We start from the raw sequence: 15,403 nt of genomic DNA on the forward strand, positions 1-15,403 counted from the left end.
AAGCACAAAGAGAAATTTATAGCTATCAACACCTACATTAAAAAGAAGACTGCAAATCAGTAACCCAGCTTTCCACCTTAGAAGTCAAATCCTAAGCAAGTAGGAGGAAATAACAGAATTTAAAGTAGAAGTAAATGAAATAGAGAAAAGAAAAGCAATAAGCCAAACGGACAAAACCAAAAGTTGGTTTTTGAAAATATCAACAAAATTGAGAACCTTAAGCCAGACTGACCAAGAAAAAAATAGACTCAATGTATTAAAATCATGAGTGAAAATGGAAACATTACTAACAAGCTTACAGAAATTAAAATGTGTCACAAGAGAATAAAATGAACAGTTGTATACCAACAAACTGTTTCACTAGGTGAAACAGACAAATTCCTAGAAAAACACAAACAGCTGAAATTGAAACAGCTGAAACTGACTCCAAGAAGAAATTCTGAATAGAGCTATATAGCAAGTAAAGAGATTGAATTAGTCTTTTAAAAATTTCTGACAAAGTAAAGCCCAGGTCTGGATGGCTTCATTAGTGAATTCTGCCAAGTACTTAATGAAGCTTTTAATACCAGCCCTTTATAAGAAATCCAAGAACAGTGAACACTTAACTTCCCAACCCATTCTGTGAGGCCAGTATTACCCTACTAGTAAAATCAGACAAAGACATCACAAGAAATGAAAATTATAAAGCAATATTCCTTATAAATACAGAGACAGAAATGCTCACAAAATACTAGCAATGTAGTAACCAAATCCAGGAACATATAACAGGAATTACACACCATGACCAAGTACAGTTTGTCCCAAGTGTGAGAGGTCAGTTTATCATGAAAATCAGTCACTGTATGTACCATATTAATGGGATTCATACAAAAATCATATGATCATATTATTGGGTAGAGAAAAAATATTTGACCAAGTGAAACATCCCACATGATTAAGAACACTTAAACTATTAGGAGGGAACTTCCTCAAGCTACTCAAAGGCATCTATGAAAAACATCATTCTCAATAGCAAAAGCCAAAAGCATTCCCCCTAAAGTCAAGAATAACACAGGATATCTCTTCATGCCACTTCTATTCAACATTGTGCTAGAGGTTTTAGCCAGGAAAATTTGGCAAGGAAAAGTAGTAAAAGTCATCCAGATTGGAAAGGAAGAAGCAAAGCTATCTCTGTTTGCAGATGACATTATCTTGTATGTAGAAAACCTTAAGGAATACGCACACAGATGTACAAACAACTAGCCCTCATAAATGAGTTCAGCAGTAGGAGTGTAAAACAGGGAAGCCACTCTGGAAAACAATTTGGCATTCCCTTATAAAACATTAAGGCTAATTCCATTCCTAAGTATGTACTCGAGAGTTGAAAACTTATGTTCACACCAAAACTGGTACACTAATTTCACAGCAGTGTTACTATAAATAATAGCAAAAAGGTAGAAACAACCCAAATGCCCATCAACTGATAAATGGATACATAAAATGTGATACGATATGTCCATGCAATGAAATATTACTCAGCCATAAAAAGGAATGAGACACTAGTACCTGCTACAACACGGACGAACCTTGAAAATATTATGCTAAAAGAAAGAAACCAGGCACAAAGGCTATATGTTACATGATTCCATTTATAGGAAATGTCCAGGTTAGGGAACTCTGGAGTGACAGTGGTTTCCAGGTACCAGGGAAGAAGATAGGAAATGACTGCTAATGGGTGTGGGCTTTCTTTCTGGAGTGATAAAACTGTTCTGGAATTTCATAGCCATCATTAAAAACGTCCCTTTGAAGTTACTGTCTTTGTGACCTTAAACAATAATAACAATAAACAGGGGCACCTGGGTGGCTCAGTGGGTTAAAGCCTCTGCCTTTGGCTCAGGTATGATCCCAGGGTCCTGGGATGGAGCCCCACATCGGGCTCTCTGCTCAGCAGGGAGCCTGCTTCCTCCTCTCTCTGCCTGCCTCTCTGCCTACTTGTGATCTCTGTCTATAAAATAAGTAAATAAAATCTTTAAAAAAATAATAATAACTAAGAATATAATGACATCAGTGTGCATTGCTAATTGTTTGCTAAGTCTTGTGCTGATCCCACTACAACCTAGTGCAGTGGGTGGGTATACCTAAGGGAGAAACCTAATACAGAGAAGCCAACATGTTACTCGATGTTTCAAACCTGCAGAAATAAGGTTTCAGAGGATTAAATGAGTTAATACGTAAAGCCCCTTCCTTAGTATGTTGTTGGGGCATGGTACACATTCAGAAAATGGATCATGTTGTAGTGGATGTTGTGTGACATACATTTTTCATGTAAAAGGTCATTCTAACTTCCAATGTGTTGTAGTGTTAATAGTGCCTAACACTTTCATTGTTCTTGGATACAGGACCTCCTGGACCAGCTATCCCTGTACCTGCAGGCTACCCAGGAGGCTTGCCTGTGGGATACTACAGCCCGCAGCAGCCCTGTGCCTTCCCCTCATACCAGCTACCAGCTGGTATCCATCCTATCCAGTACCAGCCTGGCAAATATCATATGCCAAATCAGCCTGTTCCGATCACATGGATGCCAGGCCCTGCTCTTATGCCGAACTGTCCTCCTGGTCTGGAATACTTAACCCAGGTACTCCACACAAGTCCACATAATTTTCTGATGAAGTATGACAGGGAATCTGACAGAAGAGATCCACAGCTGGACAGACTGGATGAAGGTGACGGGTCGGTGATGACAGAGGTCCTGTTTGTGAGACCGTAGGAGTCTAGAAATGTGAGGGGAAAATGAGTGCAGGGATCGGTACGGCTGTCTAAAGGATATATGTTGAATTTTAAGATATGCAAGGTGTCTTGTGGAAGGCAGTTTAAAGAACAGGAACAGAGGAGAAACTATCAAAGATGCTCGGTGAGGTGTCGTTTGCATAGAAGTAAAGAGTTAACACCAAGGACAACACGAAGAACAGAAGAACAGAGCAGTAGACCGTGAGTCACTGAGTGCCTCTGCCCATCTCTTTTTCCCATTACGCACTTTTCATTAACCACTCCTGCCACCCTGCGGCATAAAATGTAAATAAAAAGAGGAGAACTAACAAGGGCTTTGCTTCAGGCCAATTTCCAGGGACCCCCTCTTCCCACAACACGCTGGATTCTTACTTTCCATTTATATAGACATTGTGAAGGCACCAGGAAATCTGGGTCAGAAACTGAAGCAGTATGTCAGATCCATGTACCAAATGGTATCACTAAAAACCACAAGTCAGAGACTCCGAAGGATTGCTTAATGAAAATAAGATGAAGCTAGTACTGGAAGTCCCTTAGAACCTGAATCATGTTCGGTAGGAGATGTTGAAATACATGATAAGCAAGGGACTTGTCAGTTTTCTTAATTCGCCTAGTTTTTAAATTTCTTCTCTTACTCTTGATGGGAGTTAAATGAAGATATTTTATGAATTCTATTTTCTCTTTCAGGGATGTTTTGAATTTAAAAAAAAAAAAAAAAGTGAAAAACGAAACAAAGCCAATAGGTGTGGAGCCAGACAAACTTGGTTTTAAATTCTAGCTGTACTCCCTCCTCACTCGGCAGCCTTCAGTAACTTTCATAAAATGTTGGTGTTTCAGTTTCCTCATCAATAAAGTAGTACTAGCGATACATGTCTTACTGGGTTGTTAGGAGAAGTTTTCAAGAGTTAAGGTTTATTATAGTGTGCCTACTATTTTTGGCACACAGGGTCCATCCGATGGGTGGTAGCTTGTGGATGTTATAGGTGAAACACGTTGTATGCAAACAGAAGACAGAGAACCAGTCATTTGCTTTATCATTTCCCTTATCCTAGCCTTTTTGCAATCTCCGGTGTAGATTCCGTACATCATCAGGACTGTCAAGATCCTGGAGCATTCAAAGTAGCAGGATTCTGTTATTTCTAGAGTATTGGCTTGGCCAGTGACTCTATCAGTTTGTTTGTCATAGTAGCCATAGTGTCTGATTGGATGAACTTCTTTTGCATTAACAGGTCTTTTTTCATTAGAATATTTTGCTCAGCAGTGGATGCTTTTATCAGCATATTTTTTTTAATATTTTTGAATATTTTTGCCTTGAGTTCTAGATTTTAACATTCTGGATTTTTAAAGGAACTATAAACCACCTTAGTGGCCAGTTTTGGAATTTTATAAGACATGTTTAGACCTCCCCACCTGACTGTGTTTTCATGTAAGAAAACGTTTTTAATGAAGGAAGGATTGTATCTTCCCCATACCCTCTTGTAGTCAGTTATACCGCAAAATATTTATGTCTAGCTATTTTTGACTTTCTTTATTACCACATTCACGTACTTTTTAAGTTAATGTATTCAATGAATATTTGGTGAAATGTGACATTTCAGGCAATATTCTGGGCTCAGGGATTATGAATGATCTATATCATCTAAAATTACATAGGTATAATTACTCTGTCCTCAAAGAGGCTTATTCTTATCTGCTAGAATATTCTCAAGAATGTCAGGTAATGAGCCCATCAAATTCTCTTTAGAGTGATTATTAAGTGAAGGTAAGATAGAAGGTATCTTGTGGTGTTCCCGACACCCTTTTTAAGAGATCCCATCCCAGAATGTTTCCTCTCCTTTATCCTAATCACATGCTTCCAGCATTATGGACCCGCTCCTTATTAAAGTACGCACCTAGGGAAGACCCTGGCATTAGTAGCTCAAATGAATGGAAATCAGAGTTTGAACATCTCCAGAGGTACCTGTGAAAATAATAAAACTGGATACTCCTGTGTGAGGTCCCTGGCTGGCGAATTTGCTCTCTGTAAGACAGGCAACCTTATCTTTTTTGGGGGGCGGGCAACTGTTTACATTATAAAATACAACTTGAGAAAAGTGGTATTCCTATCTGGACAGCTCTGCTGACCAGGTACAGATAGACTAATTTCACTCCATAACTTTTTTTATTCCATTCAATTTTGAAAAGATATCTTGGTATCAATTAATACATTTTTGTACATATCTCATCAGCTTCTTTTCTAACACTGATTTGATTTAATTCTGTTATTTCTATTTTTCGTAACTGCTTTGTTCTATCCCAACAGTTGGACAACATACACGTCCTTCAGCATTTTGAGCCTCTGGAAAGTACGTATAATTTCGTAATGTTCAGCAGTATTTGAATCAGGTGGACACTCCATATCTAGTTCCTTATTAATATGGATCATTTCTTAATGTTCAAAAAGAAAAGACTGTCTTCTTGTACTCTTTCTTCAAGAAAGTATAAAGGGAATTATTTTGTATAATTGTATCTATTTATGTATCATACCTAATAAGTTCTTGGACTTGAAAAAGACATTTTATCTGGTCACATCCCCCTGCCCGCCCCCCCAACACCCTGTTCTGCATATTCATCTTTCATGGAAAAGGAAAAGAAGAAGCCAAGAGACTAAATGAGTTAGCCAGGGGCACAACAGTCAGCTAATCAGTGGTAGAGCTGGAAATAGAATCTAAATTTGCTAAGTTCTGGTCCACTGCCCTTGGTTTAGAAGTAAAAAGAAATCACAGTGAACATAATGCTTGATCTCAGTTCGTCCTTACTGGATTCCTGACCTTCACTTTGCGATCTGCACATTCATTTGACCACCACACAGAGCCTCGGAGCTTCCTTGGTTCATTTTCTTATTTGCAATTAGGAATGACCCTGACCGTCTCAGTGTATTTCTTGAGCTGACTACTTGATGGTAAAATGTATAATTTCATTTAAATGGTTTTATAATTAAAGTTTTCTAAATTCAGGTACTCCAGGAATATAGTTTTAGTCTTTGCATGTGGAAAAGTTGAAAACTCATTTTATACTACCTCCTTAAAAGAAATGTTTTAGATTTTCAAAATTACTAAATATGTATTGGGTGTCTGAATTATTTTGGTGACCTAATCAGTTGTAATATTTCACTTCAAATTTTTAAAAAGCTGTTTTGCTTTAATCCCCTAAGAAATACTACAGAAGGACTTCTTGAGGCCCATTTTAACTGCTTCTAGAAGAAGTGTCTTTCTCATTTTATTTTTTTCAGTGATGACATCCTTTGAAACTAATAATAGATATGATATTAAAAACAATCTGGACCAAATGGTTTACATTGTAACTGAAGACACAGACGACTTTACCAGAAATGCTTATCGGACTCTAAGGCCCTTCGTCCTCCGGGTCACCGACTGTATGGGCCGAGAAATCATGACAATGCAGAGACCTTTCAGATGCACCTGCTGTTGCCTCTGTTGTCCCTCCGCCAGGCAAGAGGTCAGAGAATGCAAGTCTTAACTCTGGTTTCTTCCTGATCCAAGTCTTCCCAGCACACTTGTGCTCCTTCCAGAATGACACAGGAGGGGATTTTCACTGGCTCTGATGATCAGAATGAAAGAAGAGAGTGAGGGGTGGGGGGAGGCCACATTGTCTCACGCAAGGAAAAGCGCAGAGGGCTTTTTCTTGTGGATTCTTGCCTTCCAGTGCTAGTCGGGGGGTCAGGCACAAATTCGGGTTATTTATTCAGCGACCATAATTCTGTCAGTTGTGTCTAGTGAATTGGAAATGTATTGATGACCTAAAACAGAAGTCCCACACATTTGTCTAAATGTAGCTACGTATCCCCAGATAAGATGTCGCTGGACATCATCGAATACTTTTAGAATTGGAAGAGACCTTGGATGACTTTACGCTCCCCATCCCAGTCCACACTTGCCACAGATAAAGAAGGGGTGGCTCAGAAAGATGAAGTGCCTGGTGAGGTTACAGTCCCCTGAGGGCGGGACCTACAGAGCAGGCGTTCTGAGTTACAGTTGGGTTCCTTGTCTACAACCCATGTGGCTCTAGGAAGGCTGTTTGCTGCAGGGAAAGAAGCAGCTTTAGTGAGAGGTCCACCAGAATTTCGAATTCCGGATATGTCACCTACTTAAATGGTGCAATTTACTTAACTTCTTTGGGCCTCAGTGCGCTGGTGCATAAATATGCACAACAATACCCCATAGGATTCCTGGGATATTTAAAAGACATAGTAAGTGCCAGCATGTACTAAATGTTAATTAAATTATTTACAACCTTTTCTGTGTTTTGATTTCCTATAAGATGGAGGTAATAATAGTGCCTGTATACAGGATTGCTTTGAAGATTAAGTAGTAAATAAATGTTAACTGTTCATTACAGTACCTGGCAGATAGTACAGTGCTCAGAGAACGTTGTTCCCAGGTATCTTTCTCCATCATTAACTGTTTCTGTAATTATGGCCTGAGAGTTGAGATGAATCTTTGCCTTTAATTCTTAGTCCTTTGGGATATACTAGGAATTCTTCATATTCATGAGTTGGGTTTTCTTCTCAAATGAATTTTTTTTTAAGATTTTATTTATTTATTTAACAGAGAGAGAGACAGTGAGAGAGGGAATGCAAGTGGGAGAGTGAGAGAGGGAGAAGCAGGCTTACCGTGGAGCCAGAGCCTGACGCAGGGCTCCATCCTGGGACCCTGGGATCATGACCTGAGTCAAAGGGAGATGCTTAATAGACTGAGTCACCCAAGCGCTCTTGAATCTTTTAAGTAATTTACTTTAGTACACAGTTTTTTGGTTTTTGTTTTTTTTTAAGCTCTTAGGTCTATACTTGTATAAGATCTTAATGCTAGGCAGCTATCAAATGTGTATGCTTATGTATATGTGTGAATGTATATATATGAACAGTTGCATCTTTTTAAAAACATTATATCTTCACTTGACAGTTCATGGAGCTATGTAGTCCTGCCCCATGCTGAGACCTAGTGGAATCAAAACTCTTAGAAAACTATATATGACACCAGAAAAGCTACCAATAGAACTTTAACTCTGGGCTTTTACTAAATAATTTAATTTTGTGACTCTTGTTATTAATAAATACAAAAATCTTAGTTCTTCACAAAGGACTATTATAAAGATGTTTAGCTAAAACAGGGCCATGGACAATTTTGAAACTCTTTTTAAAATGGCTTTATAGGGGCTCCTGGGTGGCTCAGTCGGTTAGATGTCTGCATTCAGCTCAGGTCATGATCCTGGGGTCCTGGGATCCAGTCCCATATCAGGCTCCCTGCTCAGCGAGGAGCCTGCTTCTCCCTCTTGCTCTGCTGTGCTGTCTGTCTGTCTGTCAGATAAATAAACTAATAAAATGGCTTTAAATATTCACTCACACATTCTGTGGTTTTCATATTATTCAGTTTTCAGAGTGCCTCTTTTTCTGTTTTCTCTTACCATTGTCTTGTCTGAGATTCAAATCTAAGACGTTACCTTGCTACTTTGTCATGAACTGTGCCAGAAGACATGAGACACCTAGAGCAGAGATAAAGAACATTACTACAGCACAGTAAGAGGCATGAGTGCCATGAACAGTATGTTGGGGTCCGTCCCCTTGCCCCCAAGGTCTGTAGGGCTGAATCAGAGAAGCCCAAGAAGGTGCTGCCTACAGCTGAGTAATACTGAGCTTGGAGAGCTGTCCTTCACAGCAAGCAGTCCTTTTGTTCCCGTGGGAAAGGTGACCTCAGCTCTCAACGCTGTTCTCACCTACAACCATAATAAGAGCAAGGCTGGGTGAAATGGAAGACATTGTTTCTAGTCCTTGAAAGACTTCAGAGCACATCCAGGTGGTGTGTCCACGTATACATCGTGCCCAGCTTCCTCCCCTCTCTCACTTCCTCATTTGCAGCTGGAGGTACAGTGTCCTCCCGGTGTCACCATTGGTTTTGTGGCGGAACACTGGAACCTGTGCAGGGCAGTTTACAGCATCCAGAATGAGAAGAAAGAAAATGTGATGAGAGTGCGTGGGCCATGTTCAACCTATGGCTGTGGTTCAGATTCGGTTTTTGAGGTAAACAAGTATAAAAATGACATTTTTGCTATTTTTCTACATGTACTAACAGACCTTGGAATGAGTTGGTTTCAGATTATGTTTTCATGTGAATGAATAAAACAGAATGAGGAAAGGGTTACCGGTTGACATCAAATCATTTTCAAAGTATTGTTAGTGGATTGCTTACAGTTTTCCAAAGTGTGAGCTACTTTTTTTATGATTTCAGTGTTTGATAAAGATAAGAAGAAACCATTTAAAACACTAAACCTGACAGTCAATAGCCCAACTGAATCCATTTATTTATTCTTGGTCATATTTAATTAACCATTTTTACCAATGATTTGCAGGATTGGGAAGTAGGTCCTGAGTAATGAAAGTACCCCACATATCACAGGACATTTGGAGTACCCCGAGATTGTACACATTGTTTATTTGCATGGTAGAAATTGTCCGTGTTCTTATGAGATAGGAGAATACTGATAACAAGGATAAAACTCATAATAGGTTATATTTTCTCAGAAAAATGAAAAATCCTCTTGTTTTGCCTCTATCTTAGTGACTTCAAAATGAGTGCTTATTATCCTACAAAACTGACAAAGGAGATTCCTAGAAATATTTACTGAGCTTCTTAGAGAATCCTTCTTGAATGCCTTGCAATTTCAGCAAGCCTCATTATCTAAATTTGCTCATTCATATATTTCCTATGACACCCAATAAACTTTTTTTTAGTTCTTCAATATTGCTTATTTATTAAAAGACCATTGTAGAGAAACAGAAAATGTAGATGAGCCAAATTTTAGGGATAGGTGTATAGGGTCATTTTGATCACCCAAAGTTAGTTTTTGGGTATTTTCCCTCTGGCAAGTGCCAGAATCCCCCTTTTGGAAGCTGAAGCCCCTCAGAATTCTTACATGCTTTGAGAAGACAAGGTGAATTTGGTGCACAAAAACTTGAATGATCATTTGAAGTTTGTGAAGTACATAGAACTATGCTTCCTTCCTTTTGCTCATGTGTTTCCCTAGACTGTAAAGACTCCTTCCCAGTTCCCACCCTTTACTGTATGAAAAAGAACTTCAGAATCAATTCAAATCATGCCTCATTTGACGATGAAGATCACCAGCCCCAAAACTGTCTGATATACCCCAGCTCAGTTAATTAACCAGTTGCAAGGTATTTAAGCCTTCTTGGCCATGATTCCCTATTATTCTACAGTAATTTATTACCTCCTGTCCGGTCTTTATGCTGTGGCAGTGCAAGCTGCTTCTAAGTAGAAGAATGAAATACGTATTATAATATTTTTCAATCATCCTAAAGTCACATTCTTATCTTTCTAGGTCAAATCCCTTGATGGCACGTCCAGCATTGGCAGTATTATTAGGAAGTGGAACGGTCTCTTATCAGCAATGGGGGATGCTGACCACTTTGAAATTCACTTCCCATTAGACCTGGATGTGAAGATGAAAGCCATGATTTTTGGAGCTTGCTTCCTCATTGTAAGTCTTGCTTTTGAGTTGTCTTGAGAGAATCACTCTTTATGATGAGATGCAGTGTAGTGTAAGAGAAAGGCAGTAAACTTCGAAACTAGGACAGTGTCTGTCTCTACCATTAACTAGTTGTGTGTTTTGCAAAGTGCTTAGCACTTTCAGGCCTCATTTGCCTTACCTATAAAATGGAGATAAAAATACTTACGTTGTTCAGGGCACTGAACATGAGCTATCATAGGAGTAGAGGGGCCAGAACAGTACTTGGAGAATATGGGGCATCCAGTGGGTATACTTATCCTCATTGCATGTTGTTTGTCTTTTCCATTACTTAAAGATGCCTAGCCTATGACTTCTTTTTTTTTTTTAAGATTTTATTTATTTATTTGACAGACAGAGATCACAAGTAGGCAGAGAGAGAGAGAGAGAGGGAAGCAGGCTCCCTGCTGAGCAGAGAGCCCGATGCGGAACTCGATTCCAGGACCCTGAGATCATGACCTGAGCCGAAGGCAGCGGCTTAACCCACTGAGCCACCCAGGCGCCCCTAGCCTATGACTTCTTAATGAAATAAATAACCCAAAGCTGATGTCCTTTCCCCCCACCCCCCGCCACCTCTCTGTCAGTAGGCTCCTTGGTATTGTATCTTCCTTCGCTTTATATAGGTACAGTTCCCTTGCTGTAACCCTGATCAGTGGTTACGTGGAAGTAAAATGGATATTCTTACCTTCAAAATGTAGCTAACATATTGCAGTTGGTATATTTAACGTATTTAATATTGATTGTCCAGTTTTTCTTCCTTTTAACTATGAAGATTTCATTAATCAGAATCCCCAAATGGAGATGTTATTGGCTACCAACAGTTCCAAGTGTGTAATTGCTTCGTATTAGGTCCTTTTCATAAAGGTTTTACTAGATTTATTTATTCTTAATTAGAATCAGGGTCACCTGATAAATTATGAGGATAATACTTCATGCTTTGCATCTAATTATGTATGTATCTATATACATACAGTTATCTTTCTATATATATTATATATATATGTATCTATAATTATTTTTCTAATTTCAGGACTTCATGTATTTTGAAAGGTCTCCACCACAACATTCATCAAGATAGATGGACACAGCAAATCAGCGATTATGGCTAATAAAAAAAGTAGAAAATTGGATCGGGCTTATAATCCCCTGAATTATTTTCAGATATATGTGTCTGCTTCTGCAGGTTTTTTTCACTGGGTATTAGCTCTTAACAGGCTAAGAGTGTAAATCTAAACATGTTTCAATTGATTTTATCTGTCCATTTGTCCTCTTGGTAGACTAGCGTTCACCTTGAAAAAGCTATGATTTCAATAACCAGGTAAACACATTACTGTAAGCTTGAAAATACTTTACCATGACATAAGGGAAAACGAATCCCAGAACTCTCACATTAATAGGTCATGAAATGATGAGCTTTTTAGAGCAATCCTTGAGATAGAGTAACATAGCTTTTATCTCTAACCCTATCCTCCCTCTCCTACCTCTTGTCCTGTTACTGAAGACAAATTTTGATTCCAGGTGAAAAGAATGATACTCTTGATCTTTACAAGCAAAAAGGAAGACAGTCAGAAACACTATATATTTATTGTACAAGGAAACATTTACTTGTGCATATGTATCAAAATTTTCATTTTTTTACCAAATAAAACATTTTTTTTTTTTTTTTTAAATCATAAGGTTTGTATTTTCCATGCATACTCCCTCATTCATCAGCATGGTCAGTCAGGACCTGCCTGTATATGGAGTCAGGGTCAGACTCTCAGGAAAAGAGGTGACAAGGGCTACAGCCAGTCTAGATCTCTGAGCATCTTAGAGATACCAGTGCCGAGGTTGCATTTAATCTGTTTCATCTCTCTTGGTCACAAATGCCTTATATATAAAATATGTTTGGCCAGATCTCTAAGATTGCCTTTTGGACCTTTGTTTCTCATTTGATGTGACACAGAGAAGATAATTGGGTTGTTTTTTTTTTAACCTTCCAAGAAGATCCCTGATAACCACTCCTGTTTTTTTAATAGCAAGAGTTAGGGTTTTGTTCCTAAATTTTGAAATGTGACATTCTGTGTAGCACTTTGTAAAAGCAAAACCTCTAAATCTTGACGTTGTTTAATATTTCTTAGCCGCTTTTTATTTAGATGATAAATCTGTACCTATGCAAAGAAAAGAATAAAACACGTGCTGCTTCTCTGTGAACTGTAGCTTACCAGTAAAATTATGTAGGATCACCATAGTTAAAGTACGTACTTGTTTTTATTATCTAGTTAAAAGCATAGTGTATTAGTGAATAAACTCTGATGAGTCAGCCTGCCTCTTTTGCATTCTACCTTCCTATCTGGACATGGACTGTGTTCTTTCAACACAGCCAGTATATTGAATGAAATGTATTCTTCTTGTTAAGTAAAACAAGCCTGAGTGTTCTCCAGTGGGATTATTCAGAGATGAGAGCCTTTGCCCATAGTTCCTCTTGAAGTCAAAGAAAGGTGCTTCATTTTTAAATTATATTTATCTTTTCATAGTAAAGTTGTTTTACTCAGTTTCTGGTAATCTTTATTTTTAGGTGCTGTTACTAGCTTTTTTTTAAAAAAAAAAGTAAAACTGCTGCTTTCTAAAAAAAAATTTATATTTGAAAGTATAATTGCAGTCTTAGACATATATATTATTTCTTATAATAATGTTTGACATTTTATGTATGAAATCAGACAAATAGTACTGAGAAAGTTTATCTCTATAAACCTTCTTTTTATTTGCCCATATTCCTGCATCCCAAGACCTGCTGCATAATACTAAAAAAAAAAATTATTTTTAACATATGACATTTTAAATTTCTGCTTAAAGTTTTTGTGGTATTAAGTTGTCTTTTACAGTTATAATTCCACTTTCTTTAAAAGTAGTAGTGTGCGTCTTGGGGTGCCCGGGTGGCTTAGCTGGTTAAGCATCTGCCTTTGGCTCAGGTCATGATTCTGAGGGTCCTAGGATCGAGCCCTGCGTGAGTTTCCCTACTCACCAGGGAGCCTACTTCCCCCTTTCCCTCTGCTGCTCCCCCTGCTTGTGGTCACTCATTCTCCCAAATAGATAAAATCTTAAAAAAAAAAAAAAAAAGTTATACAATGTGTCTTATATTTTTATACTATGGTTTCTATATATGTCTTAATGGTATTTCATTGTGTAAAATTGATCAGATTGACTAAAAACAAAAACTGCTCTGAAATTTGTGTGTTCGTGCTTCATATTGTTTTTGGCTTTTAAATAAATATAATCTGGTTTATAGTAAAATAGTGTTCTATTTTTTGACTTGGGATTGAGTCTTTGTTGTAGACTGAATGCTTGTATCCCTCCCCACACCCCAAACTTAAGACTTTACCCCAGTGTATGGTGTTGGGTCATGCAGGAGGGTGGGTGTCCTTATAACCTGCCAGCACCTTGATCTTAGATTTCCCAGCTTCCAGAACGGTGAGGGAGAAATACTTGTTGTTTAAGCCACCAGTCCACAGTATTTCCATACAGTTACCCAAATGTATTCAGACAAATTGGAGGTGCTGCCGTCACAAATACCTAAAAATGTGGAAGCAGCACTGAACTGGGTCACGGGGAGAAGCTGGAAGCATTTCGAGTCACGTTCTAAAAAAAATCCTAGATATTTTAACAGAACTTTAAAGGTGATTCTGGTGAGAGCTCCGGTAGAAAAGAGAGCTGTAGAGGAAGCCTCATGTTCTTACAGCTAAGTAATCCTGAGCAGGACGTTGGTAGAAATGCGAGCGGTGAAGGCCATCCTGATGAGGCCTCAGATGGAAATGAGGAACTTGTTCCTGAGGAGAGGTCCTCTTTACTATTAAGTGGCAAAGAGCTTGGCTGAGTTATGTTCATGTTCTCATGTTTTGTGGAACACGGAACTGGCAAGTGATGAAACTGGATGTTTAGCTGAAGCGAGTTCTAAGCAGGGTGTTGAAGGTGCAGTTAGTTCCTCTGACTTAGAGTAAAATGCAAGCAGTGAGAAATGACTTATAGGCAGAATTGTTAAGCAAAAGGAAGCAGAATGTAAAGACTTGGAAAATTTTCAGCCTATCCGTATAGCAAAAAATGAGAACACTGAGGGTATGGCCAGAGTACTGATAAGATCAGTGTGAGTGAGCCTTCTGAACGGAAGCCAGGAAACTCTTCTCCAGGACAGTGGAAGAATGACCCTGATGGCACATCAGTGGTCAACAGAGCCACCTCTCCCATGACAGGCCTGTAATGCAAGGGCTTAGGGGACTGAGTGGTTCAAAGGAAGGGCCTTCAATACCAATGGGAACTTTCTGCCCCCTACCTGGCACTACCTCACATGGGGGGCCCGTGCTCTCTTCACTCTCTTCTGCCACCCCAGCTGTGCCCCCTGGTATGGCATGGACTTCATGGGCCACCATCCAGAGGGTACGGGTCCATGTGGCCTTATCTCATAGTGCATAGGTCAAGGGGGTATGGCTGCCTTCACCTTGATTTCAAAAGGGGCCATCTGGGCAAAACTTGGGCTTTGAACCCCAGTCCTGGAGATCCACAGAGCCCAGGTAGAGAGTCTCTGCAGGGAAGACCATTCTGCTGAGCCCTGTGGGTGCAAGGCCATCCCAATGGGCCCAGAAGACAGAGCATTGAGACAAAGATTATTCTTAAGCCCTAAGATTTAATGTTGTTCGTGCTGTGTGGTCTTGGACTTAACCTGGGACTGTCACTCCTTTCTTCTTTCCTATTTCTCCTTTTAGGAATGGGAATGTCTGTCCTGTGCCTGTCCCACCATTTTATCTTGGAAACACATAATTGGTTTGGTTTTGCAGGTTCCTAGATGGAGAGGACTTTGCCTCAGGATGACTCATAGCTTGATTCTTACCCCTATCTGATTTAGATGCAACTTTGGACTTTCAGACTTTTGAGGTTGGAACAAGTTTAGACTTTTTGGCTGTTAGGATGAAATGAATGAATGTTGTCCTGACCAGGGGTGGAATGCCATCGACTGAATGTCTGTGTCCCCTAAAATTAGTATGTTGGAATCTAATCCCCTAATGTGATGTATTTAGAGGTGAGACTT

General features: G+C 39.1%; 1 protein-coding gene across 3 annotated transcripts in view; it reads left to right on the plus strand.

The window, feature by feature from the left end:
* Positions 1–13,371, plus strand: part of PLSCR4 (phospholipid scramblase 4) — a 48,140-nt gene extending 34,769 nt beyond the window's left edge. For all 3 annotated transcript variants that reach the window (XM_046003606.1, XM_046003605.1, XM_046003607.1), the window contains 6 exons: positions 2,379–2,614; positions 5,069–5,111; positions 6,038–6,264; positions 8,681–8,842; positions 10,159–10,317; positions 11,375–13,371. In XM_046003606.1, coding sequence (XP_045859562.1) covers positions 2,379–2,614; positions 5,069–5,111; positions 6,038–6,264; positions 8,681–8,842; positions 10,159–10,317; positions 11,375–11,422 — 875 coding nt within the window. In that variant the 3' untranslated portion in view covers positions 11,423–13,371. The remainder of the gene's footprint in view (positions 1–2,378; positions 2,615–5,068; positions 5,112–6,037; positions 6,265–8,680; positions 8,843–10,158; positions 10,318–11,374) is intronic.
* Positions 13,372–15,403: the final 2,032 nt, after the last annotated feature.

This window comes from Meles meles, chromosome 4, assembly GCF_922984935.1.
Source record: "Meles meles chromosome 4, mMelMel3.1 paternal haplotype, whole genome shotgun sequence".
Taxonomy (NCBI): Eukaryota; Metazoa; Chordata; class Mammalia; order Carnivora; family Mustelidae; genus Meles; species Meles meles.